Below are 19,933 nucleotides of genomic sequence, written 5' to 3'. Positions count from 1 at the left end.
ATTAAACTCTACCTGGAGTGCTGCATCCAGCTGTAGGGTCCCACCATCAGAAAGACAAGTCCAGAGGAGGGTCGCTAAATTGATCAGAAGGCTGGCTGTAGATAGGCTGAGAGAGTTGGGGTTGTTCAGTCTGGAGAAGGGAAGGCTGTGGGGGTCCTTATTGCAACCTTTAGGTATTTAAAGGGGGCCTACAAGGAAGACGGAGAGGAACTTTTTGCCAAGGCCTGTAGTGACAGGACAACAAGTTTTAAACTCAAAGAAGGTAGGTTAGATGGACATAGAGGAAGAAATTTTTTACTGTGAGGTTGATGAGGCACTGGCACAGGTTGGCCAGAGAAGATGTGGATGCCCTCCCTTGGAAGGGTGTTAAGGTTAGGTCAGGATGGGGCTCTGAGAAACCTGGTATACTGGAAGATATTCCTGGTCATTATGATCCTTAAAGGTCCCTTCTAACCCAAATTTTTCAGTGTTTGTGTGCAGCAGTTACCTGCCACAGCCCCGGACGGGTGGAAGGGTCTGGCTGGCACAATCCGCGTGAGGCTGCGTGGCCACCACATGAGAGGCATCTCAGGGGAGAATCATCTGCCCCGATGGTGCTGAGTGCTGCTCGTGGGTGCGCAGCTTCAGTAACTCTGCATGCTGAGAGGAGGTAAAGAGATGAGAGAGGACACTTGTGTGCCAGCCCAGAGAGTCCTTTATTTACCCAGGTATGGTGAGAAAGGTGCCCTCTGAGTGGGTACAGTGACAAATACTGAAGAAATCAATGATTACAGCAACTTAAATAGGTGTTGGGCAGACAGGGGTGCAAACCTGTCTTGCCCAATGGGGATAAACCAGAGAGGGACACAACAATCTATGATAATGTGGCAGGGGTAGGTACAAAATCAGGGGACAAATAGAAAAGCTATCAGGGGACAAATAGAAAAGCTGGAGTGATTGATACAAAACTTTCTGGAAGAAACTGGGGGTGGTTACAGGATTGACAGTTGAAGGGGTGTGAACAAACTCAGATTGATGGAACCAAATAAGGAGAAAACGGGGAAAGGTGAGATGATTGACAGATAAATGGGGAGCCAAGTGGTGGGAACTTTTGGGGTCAGGGGACACATGGGGGAGCATAAGGCTAACTAACATTGATGAAACCAGCTGACTAAGTCAACCCACACTGCAACATTTCAGTCCCTGTATTTGGGGTGCATATAAAAAGAATCATATAGCCTAAGGTAAAATGCAGGGTGCGGTGTTTTGAATCCTACATCTTGCTGTATGCACATACTCTATTAATAGACTTTTGTGGCTGAGCAACTTAGTGAAATATAGTGTTAATACTCTGAATCCTTCTAACATGTTACTCTCTCAACAGCAAAACTAATGGAACCTGATTTCTCATAGATTTGTCCATAAGAAGTGACCACATTTATTTTGCCACTTTACTGGGGAATAGATATGCCAGCTGGGTAGGCAACTGCTGGCAGATGTATTGCTTAACAATGAATATCTGCTGTCTTTTTTACATAGAGTCTGTACCTTAGATTCACTACTCTTTTTCTAGCATTCATTGTGAGAAATTAACTGCTTTTACTTTTTTAAGAGCTTGAAATTCAGCAATGTTTTAAATGCTACTAGGCTGAGTTAGTAGCATCTATACTCCTTTGTACCACATACAGTTACAAGATACACAAAACCAAGATAAAAATTCCTAATAAACAGATTGAGACTTGCTCTCAAGTAAACTTATGTTGAAGATATTATTTCAATACCTTATCTGTGAGTTAGACACATAAAATTCTGAGGTTTGGTATGTCTTATACCTATCTCTCTGGTTACCAAAGCTGAAGGTTCCCTTCTCTCTTCCTTCTCCTCCCTCATCTCTGTTCTTCTGATAATATTGGTTGGAACATACCCATCAACTTAAAAGTACTCAAGAATCCATCTTGAATAGATCCCTTTTAGTTTTTGATACCTCACTTCTTTCTGTTAATAAAATCTCTGTATAGTTTGGTTTGCTTCTCTAGAACAGAACATATATTTGGTGTACCTTAATTCTTACAAAGGAAGACCATTATGAAATGAGTGCTGTACCATGTAATGGAATATGTCCTCTTAGAGCCTTCCTGACTGGTCCACTTTTGCTACCATATGAATTTTCTGAAAACCCTCAAGACTATGACTTCAAACTGAATTGTTGATCTCTCATTTTGCTACATTAAAACAATTCACTACCGAAATAAAGCATAAGTTTGTGAAACTCTGGCTTGATGATTACAGGTAGTATTTCAAGGATACATACAGTTTGATTGGAAATTGAAATGGTCCATGCCACTCATTTTTTGATATCCCAGACTTGTTTCTTACCTCCTCTTTATTCACCTAAAAAGCATGTACTATCTACAGCATTTTTTCCAGATAATTGTTTTTTCTGTTGCTAGCAGGTATACAAAAATATTCTGTTGGAACTTCTAGGTAGCAAGTGCTTCCATAGGTTTACTAGTCCTGGCTGTGGTATCACCAGTGGGACTAAGAAAATGCTTTAAATTGAAAGTACTCATTTCTGTTTCAGTAAAAAACAGTTATTTGATTTGGCAGGAGCTGATGTTTTTGTGTGTCTCTTAAACTCTGATATTTGCCTCACTGAGATGGGAGGAAGTGATAATACTTTTGTGGCTGTTGTTCTATCTGTAGTGTTTCTAAAAGACAGCGAATAGGAAGTGTCATTATATCACTTTTACATTTGTCTTCACCACAAAGTTAAAAAATTGTTTAGAAGAGTAAATATGTAAAAATTTAGATCAAATTTTCCAGGTTTATCTGCAAATGCTAGTAGAGCATGAAGCACAAAGAATACTCTTACCCCTGAGACTTTCTATATATAGAAGCAATCAGTAAGAATATTTCTGGCAGAAAAAAAAATTGTGCAAATACCTAATGATGGGAGAAGTTAGAAATCTGACCAGTCTTTCATGCTTTTTTTTTTTTTTCCACATGAGAGAAACTGAATGGAGTTAGAAGGTGAGAGAATAAAATGTTTGTTCCAGTAGGATATTGTAAATTGTTTTTACTGTTAATTTTTGAAGCAGTAGCTCTAATTAAGATAAAGTACCTGTCTTAATGGAACAATGAAGAGAGCTCAGTATGCAATTAGACTTTGCACAGGTGATTAATGATCATACTTGGAAATTACATTAGTTCCTGTAATGTTTTGATAATCTGCTCTAGTTTAAGTTCTGTAACTAGAGACTGTGATAATGATGAAATTCACACTAGGTCTTTATGCACAGAATCAGACTGACTAACACAATGTACTTCAGGGACAGGAGGTTCTTTTTGGTCTGTATTCTGTCCAGTTCTTGCAGTGAAGTGTGAAAAGAAACTATTTTTCTCCCTGTGTCCTGTTTTTGGAAAGTAAATTGTTTGCTAATAGTACATAGCTGTTACTGCCACTTTTTTGACAGTGAAGGCTTCTCCTGTTTCCAAAAAGCAGCTATTTTTAGCACTTCAGCAGGCAATTACAGGCAATTCCCATGCTTAACTCCTCTAGTTTACATTTATTTGGATAAACAAAGACTTCTAGTTTTATCCTTTTTTAAGTCTGTCTGGATAAACAGAGTGGGCTAGTGTGTATGTGTGCTACACAAACACTTGTAAATACAATACCATTCCAAAAGAAATATCCAGCACACACAAAGTAGACTTTAAAAAGTTGTCTTTCTGATTCTGCGTTGAGAAGAAAAAAATGTCAATTTCTAATCTGAATTTAGAAATTAGACAGAAGAATGTAGAAAACTATGATCTATCAGCCAAGGAATAATACGAGAAATATGTGAAATTATATTAAAAGAACCTGATAATAACCACATCAGTGGCACCACGTCCCTGAATAATTGATGTGAATGTTGGTAATCATCTAGGTAGTAAGTGGTGGCATGGGATTGTTTGGGTTTTCTTCCCATATTTTTTATTAAATAAGATATAAACACAATTTCCTTGGATTAATTATTATTATTATATTAAAAAAAACACCCAAGACATACAAACAAAACCAACCAGAAATGCTCTGTTCACAATTGCTTACTTTACAGTTTAAACTGAGCAGCAATTGCAAGCACCTTGTGCCCAAAATTTAAAGAAGAGAAAACTGACTCAGGTGCAGTCAGACTTTGCTTCAAAGTTAAACAATTTGCCAGGTGAGCAGCATTGTACATGAGCCTAGCTGGGAATACCCCAGGAAATCAAAATGGCAAAGGGCAAAGAACCTTCACTGGAAAGTAAATAATGGAAATGGCTGAAAATTCGAAGCTTTGGGTTCAGAAAGTCTTCTGCAGGATTGATATTAAGTATATGGTGTTCCAGTGGAGTTAAAGTAACTTTGAAACCATCTAATATGTGACTTCTAAACACAGATGAACGAGGCATGTGCTGATACTGAAGCATGCACTCAAGCTTTTAGGTGACACAGGTTCAGCACAGTTTTTTGTTCCATTCTGGCAAAGTTATTAGCACGATAGGATGTCTATGGTGAGAATTCCTGGCTGTGAACGCAGCACAAATAAGTGCTTTTCTCGTCTGGAGGGGGCTGCTGCTTTTTGCTGAAACTCAGAGCTTCAACAGCAGTAGGGAATTCAAACAGAAAAAATGCTCAAGCGTGACAGTTCATATGAGATTACAATGTCAGGTAAAAAGGCCACAAATTAGTGTCAACAGAAGGAATAAAGTAATTAATTGTTCAAGGACCTGTTATGTTGTTTTATGCTGAGTGTGCTTATGAGAATGCCTCTAATCACAAGGGATGTTACACCGTGTGAAGAACCGTTTGCTTTTAAGAAAACTGACAACCAACCAGTCCTACTTGATGGCAGTATCCAGGGGTTGGTGACAGGGTCTTCTGAACAAAACCTGGAAAGCCGAGGGGTGGCTGTGGGGTATTTCCTGCTCGGAAACACCAGGGGCAGCATTTGCTGCGCTTTGAGCGAGCGGAGCACGCAGCGCAGCCCCGCAGCCGGCTGCCTCTCGCCTCGGAAAGGAGAGATCAAACCGCAAAGCGAAATCTCGAGATGCTGCTTGGCAAAAAGCGCATCTTAAACGTGTAAAGTTAAAATGGGGAAAAAAGAAAAATCTTTGTTTGGAAAGATCACTCTCTGAGTTCTACGAAGTCTTGTAAGAGAGAGAGAGCGAGAATTGCTCCAGCTGTCTTGGTAGCTTCTGGAGCAGCACCATGGATTTCATATTCCCACAGTCACTTTGAAAAACAGCTAAGCCATCATTTAAAACACTCTCGCTTATTCTCCATGAGATTTGTGTTTTATTGTTGCACGTTTGTTCTGTGACTGACCCTCTTACACACAGCAATGACATCTGAGCTGTACAGAACAAATAAAAGCCTAAGCAAGGCCTGAGGCAAAGGTAACATTGTCTACTATTTTACAAACATTATTATTTCATTTTATTTTCCAGCTGTGCCAACCCACTGTTCTCAATAGATTCAAGCTGCTGTTACATATCAGATAATAACCCACTCTTCCTCAGTTGTTCAAGGTTAAACAACAACAAAAAAACCTCTTTTTTCTATTGGCAATAATGCCTTCCTCTGAAGGGAGCACAGCCCCAAACCTCTCCCACAGACCTTATCCCTCAGCAAAGTCTCAAAGCACTTGCTGAGACAAACACGGGTCTGAATGTGCTGGAGGCTCTGGCTGGTGCTCACCAAGTCAGAACCAGGAATCTCACATCTTGCAATAAACCTTCATGTTTGTTGCCTCTTGAAAGGAGAGGGGGTCATGAAAGTGGGGGGTTTTATATCTACCGTATGTCTAATGCTGCATATCTTTTATATTCTGGGGGACTTTTCAGGAATGTGTCACTTCATCACTAGCATTCAAAGTATTTATTTGCATGACTTTGGAAGGGGATAAAAATACCTGTGAAGGTTATTGTCAGCTCTTCCTCATCCTCAGCTTATTGGTCTCAGTATGCTGAGATGAATTTTTTGTATTTTTCTGAGTGGACCCGTTGCAGAACTGAAAGACAGATAATGCACCCATCTACTAAGGACTATACAGACCCAAAAGACCATGGAGGTTTTCCATCAGGGATGTGTCTCATTGTGCTTGGGGGACATTTTCATTCCCAGAGGTATTTGGGAAATTGGCTAATGCAGCCACAGTAGTACAACAGCATATTGCTTTAATAAAGCCGGCCAGCTCCCAGCTATTTCTGCATCCTCCTTTACCGCTCACCTACAACAACACGCAGAACCTGACGGCTGCCAGTTACAGCAAGGCCAGTTCCAGAGGCCAGATCTCTCAGTCTAAAATTGCCCTGCTCTAAATAGAGGAGCCGGGCGAGAGAAGCACCAAGCCTGCGGCTTTCCCGGGGAGGAACCACAGTGCAGGCGCTACGTGACTTGCCCTGGACACCCAAGAAGCTCTTGTCAGCGCGCAGAGCTCCCACATCCCGAGCCTGACCTCGTGTCGTGCACTCGTCCCGTGCATGCGAGCGCCCTAGAACGCACTGCTTGTTTTTATACCGTCCGTTCCAGAGAAATCCAGCTGGTAGAGGAGCGCAGCGCCGTGATTTATTTGAGAACTCCCTCGTACTCGCCTGAAGGTCTCGCCGCCGGGGGAGGAGGGAGAGCGCGGGAGGCTGCGCTCCTCGGCAGCTGCTCCGCGCCCGGCCCGGCACCCAGGTAGAGGGCGAGGAGGGGAGCGGGGATTTCCTTGGCTTCCTCCCATGCACATACCTCCTGGGGAGCGGCAGCGGCAGCCCGACTCCCCTCGGCGGCCGCTGGGAGGCTCCGCGCCTCGCCCCGGCCTCCCGGGCGCCGCGGCCGCGGCCGCGCTCTGTCGGTGACACCCGCCTCCCGCCCCCGCGCCGCTCCGCGCCGCACGGAGGGGCCGCGGGCAGCTCCGGCACCGGCAGCGCCGACAGCCCGCCGGCAAACACCCGCCCGCCGGCGCGGGCATGGGATATACAAAAACACAAAGGAAAAGTGGATGCTGGACTGTTCTGGGGGCAAAATGCTGGAAGTTTGTAAGTGCAACTCTCCGTTTGTAATTACTGTCTGAAGAGGGGCTGGGTTGCTCGTTTGGGGTGTTTTTCCCTCTCCCCCTTCTCCCCGCTACTCCGCGCTTTTCTTGAAACTGTACTTGAAACTGTTCAATATCTGGGAGTAAAAGGGAAAGTACGCGAGAGGAGTTCTTTGCCTGTGTCCGTAGCTTGCTGCTTAATACTAAGGGGGGAGATGAGCACTGAAAGCAATACGGATTTATCCAGTGGCTGAATTAAGTGAAGGCGAAGCGTGGTTTGGAAGTCCACTGACTGACATTGTTCCGGACTGGGGGATCTGTCTCTCTGATTTTTAGAGGAACTACAGTTTAGTGGCAGCCAGCCGGACACAGTCACCACGCCGCAGAGTGGCCAGCAAACGAGCGGGCGAGAGAAACGAGAAAGCACAAAGACTGAACTAACCCGACCCTCCTCCTCTTTCTCCTCCTTCCCCGGCTCTTTATTTGCACATTTACTAAAGACTTGAAAGGAAAAAAAAAAAAAAAAAAAAAAGAGAGAGAGAGAGAGAGAGAGAGAGAAATCCCAACAAACCCACTCCAGCTAACCTACGAGATTTTCGGTCCGCCGGGGGTTTCTCCGCGCCGCCGACCACGGCAATGCCTTAAATTTTCACTTCAAGGAATAACACCCCCCCGCTCCCCCGAAATAAAATAAACCCAATAAACCTGCCAAGTCTCACTCATTCCCGACGGAGAGCTCCTTCGTCCGGGGATTCATTTTGAAGGCAGCGGCTCGCTTTATTTGGCTTTTTTTTTTTTTTTCTCCCGTTCTCCTCCCCCGGCGGAGCCCCGCCGTCCCCCCCTCACCGGGCGCCCCTCGGCCGGGGCTGCCCGGCCCCGACCCCCGCCCCTCCCGCCGGCCGATGCTGGCGCAGCCCTAGCGACCCCCTCCCGCCCCCCGATCTGTCAACCCGCCGCGGGGCCGTCACCGCCCGGGGGCCGGGCGGGGGTGGGCTGGGGGCGCGGGGCTGACCGCCCTCCGCCCCGCCGCCAGCCCCCGGGCTCGGGCTCCCGCCGCTGCCCCCGCCTCCCCCCCCATCCCCCCCGCCCTCCTCCATGCGGCAGTGAGGACCGACCCATCCGGAGGGCCAGGACCGGCAGCCAGCGATGGGCGACACGGCTCCCCCCCAGGCCGCGGGGCTGGGGGCCGGGCTGCTGGGGGGGGGCCCGGCGGCGCCCCGGGTGCACAGCGCCATCGTGGAGCGGCTGCGGGCCCGCATCGCCGTCTGCCGCCAGCACCACCTCAGCTGCGAGGGGCGCTACGAGCGGGGCCGCGCCGAGAGCTCCGACCGCGAGCGGGAGAGCACCTTGCAGCTCCTCCACCTCGTGCAGCAGGGGCAGGGCGCCCGCAAGGCCGGCAAGCACCCCAAGGCGGCCGCCGCCCCCGCCGCCGCCGCTGCCGCCGCCGGCGCGGCGCCCCCGGACTACCACCAGCACCTCCTCGGCAACGGCGGCATCAACGGGGAGCAGCCGGCGGGGGAGCAGCGCGCCTCGGCGCTCCTGGCGGTGAGTCACAGCGCCCGCTGCCGGCGGGGAGGCGCCGCGCCGCGCCGCGCTCGCTCCGCGGGGCGCCCGCCCCGCCCGCCCGTCCCGCGGGCCCGGCGCGTCCGCGGGCTCGGCCGCGCTCTGGCGTCGAGTGCGCGAGGAGCGGTGGGCAGGCGCCGAGCCCGGGGGCTGAGGGCGAGGGTGGGTGCTCTCCGAAGGGGTTTTGGGACTGCTTGGGGTGCTGCTTTGGGGTCTCTTTTGCATCACGCTGTGCACTAAAAACGCGTCGCGCGCCTCTGCCGAGGCGGTGACAGCGGCATCCTTGAGCAGGGCACTGGCAGCCGACGCTGTCAGCGCGTCCCCGAGCAAGGGTGAAAAGTAGCGCTCGGGTACCACCCGCGTTCAGAATTGTTCCCCTTGCCCCACTCCATCCCGTTCGCCGGGGCTTCGGGCACCTACTTGAGGCCATTTCGCAGCCGTGCCCCTGGAACTCGGGCAGTGCCTACACCCGGGGCAGCGGGCACTGCCCGGAGCGGAGTGCCCTGCCTGCGGGGCGGCTCCGAGCGCCGGCCTCGCCGGCGATGCTCAGGTTGTTATTGTCAGCCGGAGTGTTTCGCGGAGCAGAGTTACGAGAGTTTTCCAGGCACTGCCGCTCTGTAAATGATACGCTGACCTTTTTCAACTGGAAATTGCTCTGAACATGTCAAGGAGGCGAAGCCTTGTCTCCTGTTACTTTATTACGAGCAGTCAGTGCACCACGCTTTTGAAGGCGTAGGCTCCGCTGTGCTGCCTCCCAACTCTTAATTCTCGGCACACATGCGAAATATTGAGAGGAGTGACTGCATCCTGATAGGCCCGCGGCTGCTATTCGAACAGCTGAAAATAGATCGCTCCCTCTGCTCCAGACATCAAACTTATCTTTCTTAGTGCCTGACGTATGCCAAAACAGGACCTTTGTGGTCGTTTCTGCCTTCTTACCCGTGCAGTGCGTGGATCGACGTTTGGGGCTGCGTTACTCAGCATCATTCGTGAGGGTGATGATGTAAGCGTTAAATGCGATAACATTGTGTCCGAGGGGAGTTTAGGCGCTTCCACCTGACTCAGTGCTCAGATTAAATCTACCCACATTCCTTGTCACAATCAAGAAAGCCATTATCTTATTTTTCCAGTGTGTATTAATGTAATGCTTTACACTTGCCTTATTGGAAAAAAAAAAAAAAAAAAAAAAGCTTTTGCCTAATAGTGTACATCCCAGAAAAATTCACTTCCTGAAATCAGGCAACAGGCCTATGTGGAGTTTTTTGTTTTGTTTGTTTGTTTGTTTTGAATTTTATTTTTTTGCTAGTTGTTACTATTATTATAGCTGGAGACAGATGTTTGGAAATGTGAAATGAAACAACTCCCAAGAAGATACCGAAAGATTTTCATCTAAGTGCAGAGAGATTGTCCTTGTTTCTGAAATATCACTAATAGCTATTAGCCTGCTGCTTGCTGGAGATGCTATACACGGCCCTTGCTCTATGTTCCGTGTTGCATTACCTCCCAGAAAACTCCACAGACACGTGTCCTTGAGAAGCAAAAGGTCTGACAAAGTCCCCATCATTTTTGCATGCCAGCCTTTGGTAATCGTGCTGACAAGGTGTGTGACTTCAGTGAGCATGACATTTGGGGCCCTGAACCATGTTTTGACATCGAGTAAATGCTGGCTCATGAAACAGCATTGTTGTAATGGTGTCACTGCTCATCCTCCCACTCTATGCTTGACACTGGCATTCCTCATTCACTGCTCTGATTAAGAAACAGAGAAAGTTATTGTTTCAAAGTCACACCTCTGTGTCGTGGACGTACCCCTTCTGCCTTACCAAGAGCTCCTTACAACAGTGTTGCAAGTATTAACAAGGAATAGCAAAACACACAGTGTCTGAGTGGGGTGAATTCAAGTTGCTGAGCATCAAGCAGCTTTAAGGTACTACAGCTTTGTGTTCCTGTTCTTGAAAATTCAGAGGGCAGGGTTGGACAGGGAAAGAACAGAGTCTTGCTGTTCCTCCAGCCATAGCTGGAAAAGGAATTACCTCTGCCAGTTATTCCAAGGGTGAAGGACTTGAAGAGGAAGGACGAGGTAGACTAAGCCTATTGTCCTGTGCAGTATAAATGGATGGGAAGAGAACAATCTCTAAGCAGAATTCATCCTCTCTGGGGTGATTCTCAAGAGGAAATCCAGTGGAAGCCTTATATGCGCTATTGCTCTAATCGCAGATTTATTCCTCACGTACCTAGTGAGGTGCACAGGGTCCTGGAACAAGGGGCAGCTCTGAGTTTCAGTTGTGGCAGGTACAGCTGTAGCACAGGGAAGTACAAGACAGGAGCATGGGTGCGAGTCTCACTAAGCATGTGAGACTGAACACACAGCCAACTCCAAGGGGAATGTAAAGCTCCACATGCCTTGCTGTAGCTCCACATGCCTTGCTGTAGATCCACCAGTTTAAAAAAACCCCACAGCTCCACACAGATAAGTGCAAAGGCAGTCATAACTCTCGCTGGGGAGCTCTGGCTACCAGGACGCTCTTTTGTCTGCAAAACCCAGCTGGGTTGTTTCCTCTGCTTTGCAGGTCCCACTGCTCTTGTTACACATGTGCCTGCAGTGTTTAGTGGCACTGGATGGGTCATTTACACAGTTGGACTCAAAAGTAAATATTTGACACTTGGTAACATTTGAAACAATGTTTCCTTGAGCATATCAAAGTGCTTGAAGTGATTATCTGACATTGTTGATACTATTATTTGATAATTATCTGTTCCCAGTGGGCAGTTTAAAACTGGCAGAAGAGAGAGTTTTTAGAGGAGTTTGGTTTGGCCTTAATTTAACATTGTTACTTTGATTTTTGAGAAAGTATCTTTAGCAACAGCATTTTCTAATTGGAGACTGGGGATCAGATTTTTTTAGCTGGACCAATGGATGTGGGTGTGTGTGAATGAGAGACGCAGCTAGCTTTTGTACTTTCTGCCTTCGTGCATTTCCCAAGAGCTGACATTTGTTTATTTATATGGTGTTGTTACTTTTCATGGTGCAGAGTGGAACAGATAAAATATTCTGTCTTTCTTTTATACATACATCTGTATGTATGTATATGCCCTCCAGCACTTAGCTGTTTATACTATTTACGTTATATGTAAACAGTTAGTTCTGGAGGGCATTCCTCAGAGCCTTAAGCACTGAACTGGTAATATCAAACTTCTTGCATTGCAGTTTCAAGTCTCTGGCAGCCAATTCATTCCATCGTCCTTCTGACACAGGCTGAGCACTGCTCATTTTGCTCTGTGAGAGCCGGGAATTCTGTCTCATGGGCATTAGTATATTATTCTGGCTAGGTTCTTCCATTGCAGCCATTGCCCCGATGGCTCTGAGTGTGTTAAGTGATGTTTGTCATCAGTCAGAGGCGACTTGTTCTACTTTCACCCATCTCATGGTTGTGCTGAATTTATCATTACAAGAATTCATTTAAAATAGCAATTAAATACATTAATATTTTTTGTACTTCGAAAAGTGACTGTGAAAGTGGGCTGCTCCCCAGATGCAGTCTGCAAGTAGGTGAAAAAAGGGAAAACCATCCCATAAAAGTGATGTATCCAAGGAAGACAGGAATGTATTGATTCCTTCTGCTCCCCCAAATTCTCATCCACAGCTGTAGAAATCTGAAAGAGTCAATGGGTTTGTCCCAGTTCCCAGAAGATCTCAGTGAAAAACAGGGTTGCCTGACTGGTACCAAGAGCCAAGACTGACTTATAAAACCCTCAATTTAGGCAGTTATTTAATGTGGAGATCCTAAATTAATTTCCTAAGGATTTTTTTTTTTAATTTTTTTTTTTTTTTTTTTTTTTTATGATCCATACTTTGTTTGCTGAGATTTGGCCTTCTCTGTGCTAATGTTAAAGAACCTTGAGTGTTTTAAAAGGAACGATTGTGCTCTGGTATCTTTGCCCAAGCTGACACTTTACCTCCATCTTCCAAATTCTTTGTTTTGTTTGCTGCAGAAATACCTGCATTTTTTGTGGATGTACATAATATTTGGAAGTGCTCTGAAGCAAGAAGGATAAGGTGGCCAGCTGTGGGGTGAAGTGACATTATGGTGTGGTGAGCACACACAGATTAAAGCAAAAATCATTCTGCAAAGCTAGAGTGAAATCTTTTCACTGACACAAAGTTTGGTGTGAAAGCAGTGGATATGTTCTGTTTGTGATATAAAGGACTGCTCTCTCCTCCTTGCGCTTATGCAGGAGCAAAGCTGTGTTCTCAAAATCACAATTTATGTAGCTGAGTCCAGTAAAAGGAGTAAGTCACGTTGCACATGTGGGTTGGAAACATTGATCTGCTGTTATAGGCCCTCTGTCCTGCTGAGAGCCATTTGCTTTGGATGGACATGCGTGCCATTTTAAAACTTTGTTTCCCTTAACTGTGAGAATATTTTCCAGACCATAATCAAGAAGACTCCCTGGAAGCTGCATAGAAGCTGTTTTTAATGAGGATTTCAACAAGTGAATTTGTTGAAATTTATGCTAGTTTGTAGGAGCCTTTTCAGGCCTAGCTCTCCCATCAAATAATTTGCGCCCTTTAAAGCTTTTTCAGTTTTGAATACATTTAATGAAAGTCTCCTCCATTCTGAAACTGTTTAACAGACTGTTTCCACCACTAAAGTTTCTGTAGGCAGTGAGCAGAGGAACAATGTCTCTGCCTGGACTTGATGTGCTCTCCAAGGCCAACCCATGGGTTTATTCACATTGGTGGCTGTTATGGCATGTCCTCTGACAGAGTCCTTGCATCCCCTGCAGTACTCAAATTGAGTCCCTTTTCTGTAGTACTGCAACAAAGGAAAGTGATATTCAGCTTCCGTTTGTTCTACTTTGAAAAGCGTGACTCCAGCAAAAATGTGAGCTGTTCTGTGGGGAAATCTGAACCTTAGAAAGGTATGACTGAGTCAGAGAAGCTGTTTTGCCGAAACTTTGACTCGCATCACTTTTGGTACTTCTCCCCTCGCAAAGAGCACTCCCTGCAGAAGGAGTATGTGGGGTTCAGTTAGGCTGCAGTGACCAAAAAAAGCCCCAGCAGTTGGGCTAGTCAGCAGGTTAAGAAAGACCACAGTGCCTCTCTTCCTCTTCCTAACTGCTGTAACTGTCCCTTCTACTAAGATATTGTCTTCAGAGGCCAGTTGTAGTTTGCTTTTCTTAAGTCTGCTGCCTTATAAAAGTGAAACTTCACCACTATCTCACTATTGGAAAATAATTGCTCCATCCAGGTCCTTTTGACAACTTTGGGAAGGGTGGTATTTCCACTGCTTCATTTATGTTGCACTCCTTATGTGGTGTAGGAGTTGCTGGAAGCTGTCAAGCTGCTCTAGCTAACAAAGAACTGGCATAGAGGTGCCAGCTCTGCCAGGAAATGTCTCTGTGGTCTTGCAAGTGTCTCCTGCTGTGCCACTATTTCCCTTCTATGCTTTAGATTTTCTGGTGGTACAGTCTCACTAGCCCATGGGACCTTGGGTTCTGCTGAAGGCTCAACTCTACATGACAATGACCTGACAGGATCACATCCTGGAATTCAAGCAGGTGATTAAAACAACCATTATGTAACATCTTAGAGGGCACACAATCAGCTGCATGGTGCCTAGAAGAGCTTTGGCCACCTGGCTGCTCTGAAGAGAAGAACAAAGTCTTTGTTCTTTGACCTCTCTCTGGTGTCCGCATGTCAGTATTCCCCTGTATGAATTCCCAGTGGTGGTGCTCCCAGCAGGAGTAAGATAGACCTGTATTTTCCACAAATCTTAATCACCATCTGTAAACCTGAAAAGGGCCTTACCTATATCATGCTGCTTCAGTTTGGAACAGCTTTCAACAGTGAAAGAGGCAGTAGTCCTGGCTACAGAAAAGAAGGAGCTGGTGCTGAGTGAGATTTGGATCAAATTTTCAACTTAGCAGTACTAAGATATGTATTTTTTTCTGTGCTTTCTTTTCTTTTAAATAAAAGCATAAACTATTTTTGCCCTAGATTCCCATTGGAAAGCTTCCTATAGCCACTTGAGAGCCAACTTGTAAATTTGTTATACCTTGTCCAGTTCTTCCAAAGTATTTTTAGATGCAGGTAATCAGTCCATATTTGTACTGTAGTGCCAACACTAATACTAAACCAAAATATCTGCAACTCTCAAGCAACAGCTTTTAGGTTAGCATGCTGTAAACTGAAATCTAAGTGTTTCCACTCTGACTCTAGGATCTATTCAACAGATTACTCCTGTTATTTCACTTAATAAACCTCAGTTTCTTCTATGAAAGATACTATTTATCACTTCTGTAAAGTGAATTGAAATGTGATGGTGAGTTTTATTGCTCAGAAGCCAAATTCATTATTGATGGAGCCTAAAACAGGAGTTCTGAATGTTTGCTTTGACAAAGCCTTTGTGGAGCTTCAAATCACCTTTTCAGCCTTTGACCCACAGATCTGAGTATTGGAAATATAAACTTGAATGAGCCTTTTACATAATCACATGACTCTAAACCTAGGTTTTCATGGCACCATGTTGCCAATATTCACCATAAAAGTGCAAGATGTGGCAGTGACCCTTCTCTTTAGCAGAGAAAAGCACTTTTTACTTTCTCTTCATGATCATGAAAGTGTATGCTTTATATTTTCTTGATTTACTTTAGTTGATTTGCTCCTGATTCTGCATCAATATGTGCTCAAATTAATTTCCCAATTAAGTCTTCTGTGTCCAAGTCTCGTGTACTTGATGCTTCAGCTAACTGGGAGCAGAGTGGGACTGGAACTGAGAGTATATACAGAAGCCATCAGCTCTTTCTGAGGCTGCAGCTGCTCCCCACTGACAGCAGGTGGGGGCTACCTTGCCCTGCATGTGTTGCCTCCCATCTAGTAGTAATGGAAGATGGTTCACATTTATGGCTCAGAAATACTGCTTAATTGAATAATTTATGCAAAATTCCAACACACCTAAAAATTATAATTTATTTTAGTTTTAATTTGAAAACACCCTCATGCCTGTGGTTTCACCTACAGGTGTTGACATTTCCCTGAAGAAATTCCTTGTATTCAGAAACAGCTCCTGTAGCTGCTATTTTTATCTATGTCACTCAGTTATAATTCTGATGTGCTTGCAAACCTAGCTGAATCAAGGTGGAGAGAAATTAGTATCAATTAGGAATCAATGTGAAAGTGCTTCTGACAAGTGAGGATGTCGATCTTGCAAATCCATTTACCTGCTGCCTGAGCCTGAAGCTGGCTAAAAGACTTGGTAAGATCCTGGACTAGCAGATGAAACTGCAAAAGGGTTCATCACGGCCATTCTGTTTTGAAACAAAACATGCTATTGTGCAAGAGTCATCCTGGTGGTGCCCTGGCTTTATTGTAGTTCTCTGCAGCCACCTCCCTAGAGTAGGTGTTATACAAACACCCAGTGAGATCTGTGCCCTTCCCTGTGTAGCTCAGTGCCTCAAGAGACAAGATAGACAAAGAATGGAAGGAGGAACAGAAGCACAGAAAGGTCAAGTGTCTTGCCCAAGGCCAAACAGCAGGTCAGTGGCAGAGCTGGGAATGGAGCCCAGATTTCCTGACTCCTAGTCCAGCACTCTATTAATCATCTCTTTGCTTTGTGTTCCTGGCCTGTTACTGATCATAGGAAATGTGAGGATGACTTTCCGACAGCTTCAGAATTGCTTCTTAGTTTTGGAAACTATTGATCATCAGTGCGTTATTGAGATAAAGAGGTCATGTACTGTACATGTATATGCACTAGAGGATTCAGAACTAAGTGTTCTGGGTATCAATTTAAATGCAGGACATTGAAAAGCCATATTTCATAATCCCAAATATTTATTCTAAGTCAATATTTTAAAGTCTTTTTTTTCCCTTACGTTATGTACAAAGTGGTTTGTTTTTGTAGCATTACCCATCACAGTTGAACTCCTATATTGGTGCTTGCCCTATAAATTAAAATTTAGTTATAACAGTTATTTAGTTAGCAGGGCTTTTCTTCTGAGTGGAATTTACCCATAAAACAGTCAGAAAACCAGTAAGTCAACAGTCCTGAGACACTGGTGATCCTTACTTATTTTCATTCCTCACTGTAAGATGTGTTCAGTTTCTAAAGCCTTTCAATGGATTATCTTGATCACAAAGTTAATTATACCTGTGAGATTATTTTTTTCCTTCTGAAAAATTTTGACTTGAGGCAAAACTCTGGCTACTGTGGTAATGACTTACTGAGAGTCTCTTGTAAACAATAGTATAATCACTTTCTTATAGTCATGGCAACAGTGTTTAAGCAATGAGCTTACTGAACATAATGTGCACTGTCTCCACTGAATAGTATTATTGCAGCACTGAAGTGTATGCTGCTCATTTTCAGAAGACTCAGAAACATAAATTATTCAGCAAAATAACACTGCTTCAGAAAGCATCTTTGAAATCTTTGCATTCTGTACCAGCCAAAGAAGGACATTTATTGGTGCTGACAGGGCTGTGTTTAGTTACTGCACAACAGTGGAGTCTTTGGTCCAGGCGTGCTCCCACGGAGTTTAAGGGTGTCTGTCTCAAACCACTTGAGGACTGTGCTACCTGTTGGCAGGGTCATGCTTTTCCTGGTAATGTTTGCTGCTGTGGAGGGCAGAATGGATCAGGAGGATGAATCCTGCACATATCCATGCTGTGAGAGGTGGCAACTAGGTGCAGAAGGAAGAGTTTGGTTTAATAAACAGGAGGTTTACTCAATCCTTTCCTTGGCCCAGAGAAGCACCTGAATGCCTACTCAGTATGTTGGGGAGGCACCTTGGAGAGTGGGCAACTTCACAGACAGCTTCAGAGTTGAACCCCAAGACAAGAAGCTGTCCCTGATTTTTCTGTTTATTTTCTTTTTGTATCTCTCTTATTCAAATATCTAGACCTGAAGGAAAGACCTTGTTGGCAACAGTTGTTGTTCTGGGATGAGTCATTCCACCAGATTTTAGAAATACCACCTCAGTGACAGTTGGCAAAAATGCTGCATGGGCTGTTCCGTTTATGTTTTTCACTTTGGAAAATCAGACCATTTATTTAGGGTTCTGTTGCTTTAGAAACCATCTCCAGTTCCCTTCCCTTCCCTTCCCTTCCCTTCCCTTCCCTTCCCTTCCCTTCCCTTCCCTTCCCTTCCCTTCCCTTCCCTTCCCTTCCCTTCCCTTCCCTTCCCTTCCCTTCCCTTCCCTTCCCTTCCCTTCCCTTCCCTTCCCTTCCCTTCCCTTCCCTTCCCTTCCCTTCCCTTCCCTTCCCTTCCCTTCCCTTCCCTTCCCTTCCCTTCCCTTCCCTTCCCTTCCCTTCCCTTCCCTCTTTTTTCTTTTTTTCCCCTTTTGCTCATTGTTATGGTATCTCAACATCTACAATTTTAGTCTTGATTATGATCTGATTTGCCCCTCCTGAAACCGCCTATGGGAAATACTGTGCACGTGGCACTGTGGAACATCAGCCTAATGTAGGATCAGGCCTTTTATTTCTATCATTATGCTAGTTTATAGTCAATTATTTTGTTTTCCAAAGAAATGCGTTCTCTCTGCTTCTCTGAAAGCTTTTGGTTCAACATCCTTCCAAGCTAGATAGACTTGGTGTTCAACATGCGGCCGCTTACCTCCATGGCCCAGTTCCCGGAAACACTTATGCGTGTGCTTAATTGTGCACACATGGGTAATCGCACTGAAATCAAGATGTGTCGAATTAAGCAAGTCAAGAAATATTTGCAGGGTTTGGTCTTTGTTCAACAAACAGGCCTCAGCCTGGCTAAAGTCCACCACATGCTACAAAAAGAATCCAAATTCACAAATAAGTAGTGTATTAATTATCAATTGACTTATTTCCTTAAACAAATTAATTCTATACTTTTAAAAACTACTTGCCATTTTTTCCTGCAAATCCAATTGCCCTTCCTTTCACACTCATTTTTCCTCCTCACTGCTCAACTCCCAACAGACCTGAGCTGCCAGCCACATGATCCCCTTATATAAGGGTTTGAGTTCTGACATTTCTTTTTTCCTACAAACTTTGTGTATTACTGTAATGGTTCCTAGGACATATTTTGGCTAGCTTTTAGGGAGAGAGAGAGAGTGTCACAGTGTTTCAGGCCTTCATTTCTAAGTGCAGTATTAAATATATTCCTTATAATTATAGCACTGCCACTTGGACCACTGTAGTTCAGGCTATGTCAATATGTCATCAAAAGGTCTCTTTTTCAGGAGCTGGAACTCAGTCATGTTGATTGAATTGAAATTTGATGGCCAGCAGCTGCAAACACATTCTGACTCCATTCCCCCCCTCCCCACCAACCCTCAGCTTCCTGCTTTTTTCTCCCTTTATTACAAAATCTTCTTGTTTTCCATCAAAATCGTAGTTTAGAAAACACAGCTAATGGCTAATTCCAGGCTCAGATAATTCTTTGGGTAAGTCCTTCGAGGGGTGCCCTGAGGCAACCTGAAGGCACAATCTGCTGTCTGTGTGTGGATAGTGAAGCTGAGAGCACAGCCCCAGGTGCACTGTGAAGGCCATCCTCAAACTAGGCATGACCGTCCTCCATGTAGGAGCTCCTATAATGCCATCAGTGCCACTCTCAGCAGCTAAGGATGCTGTAGATGTGTCTGGGCTGATGTCTGTGAGGTTCCTGTGTAAGCAGGCCTGAAAGCACCACAGCCCTCTCCCCTCTTGTCCCCTTGGTCAATCCCATACAGATCTTGCTATTCATTAAAGCAGGGGCATTGGGATGAGGGCAATTGCCAGCAGCAGTTTATACTGCAAGTTTAACACACAACTTTTTCAGCCCTAGGAGACTGATGGGAAAAAAAACACCTTTGAACTGGGGGAAAAAATAACTGTATCCAGTAGTTGTATAGCATGATCCTGTCATTTTTGGTACTTAGAAACCAAAACAAACCCCCAGCATTCATAACACAAGATATCCAGGTTTTAAAAGGTGCCACTTGGAAATACACAGTAACTGCTTTTCATAAGGCCCTTTAGTCCATGTGTTTACAGGTGGACGAGAATAGCTCTGCAGAAGTTAATCCAGTCCCTTGAGTAAACAGTATGTACTTCTAAAACTTTCTGTATAAACCAACCATATGTAAGGCCTTTGGTATACATTTGTACCATGCACAATACATCTGAGGGACCCTGCTAGAGCCAGGATGGCTAGTGAGGTTGATAACCCCTTTGCCAGTGTACTGAATGTGTGTTCATTCTGTCATGCCTCTGAAGGATAACAGCCTTTGGATGACGGCTGTACCAAAAGGGCTATTTACTGCAACACTTTATTATGTGGTTCTTGCAGCCCTCTCCCAGGACATACTTTCTGTGCTTGGGTCTCCCA

General features: G+C 45.1%; 1 protein-coding gene across 2 annotated transcripts in view; it reads left to right on the top strand.

Annotated features, from left to right (window-relative positions):
- Window positions 1–6,835: 6,835 nt before the first annotated feature.
- The window catches only part of MAML2 (mastermind like transcriptional coactivator 2), a 211,893-nt gene continuing 198,795 nt past the window's right edge, over window positions 6,836–19,933 (top strand). The window contains exon 1 of one of the 2 annotated variants that reach the window (XM_085575505.1): window positions 6,836–7,026. In XM_085575505.1, coding sequence (XP_085431631.1) covers window positions 6,958–7,026 — 69 coding nt within the window. In that variant the 5' untranslated portion in view covers window positions 6,836–6,957. Of the gene's footprint in view, window positions 7,027–8,153; window positions 8,568–19,933 lie in introns of those variants that run through there. The other variant, XM_021536551.3, reaches the window with a different exon arrangement.

The sequence above is a fragment of the Lonchura striata genome, chromosome 1 (genome assembly GCF_050655825.1).
Source record: "Lonchura striata isolate lonStrDom1 chromosome 1, ASM5065582v1, whole genome shotgun sequence".
NCBI classification, from domain to species: domain Eukaryota; kingdom Metazoa; phylum Chordata; class Aves; order Passeriformes; family Estrildidae; genus Lonchura; species Lonchura striata.
This window is presented reverse-complemented; position numbering and strand designations above follow the sequence as displayed.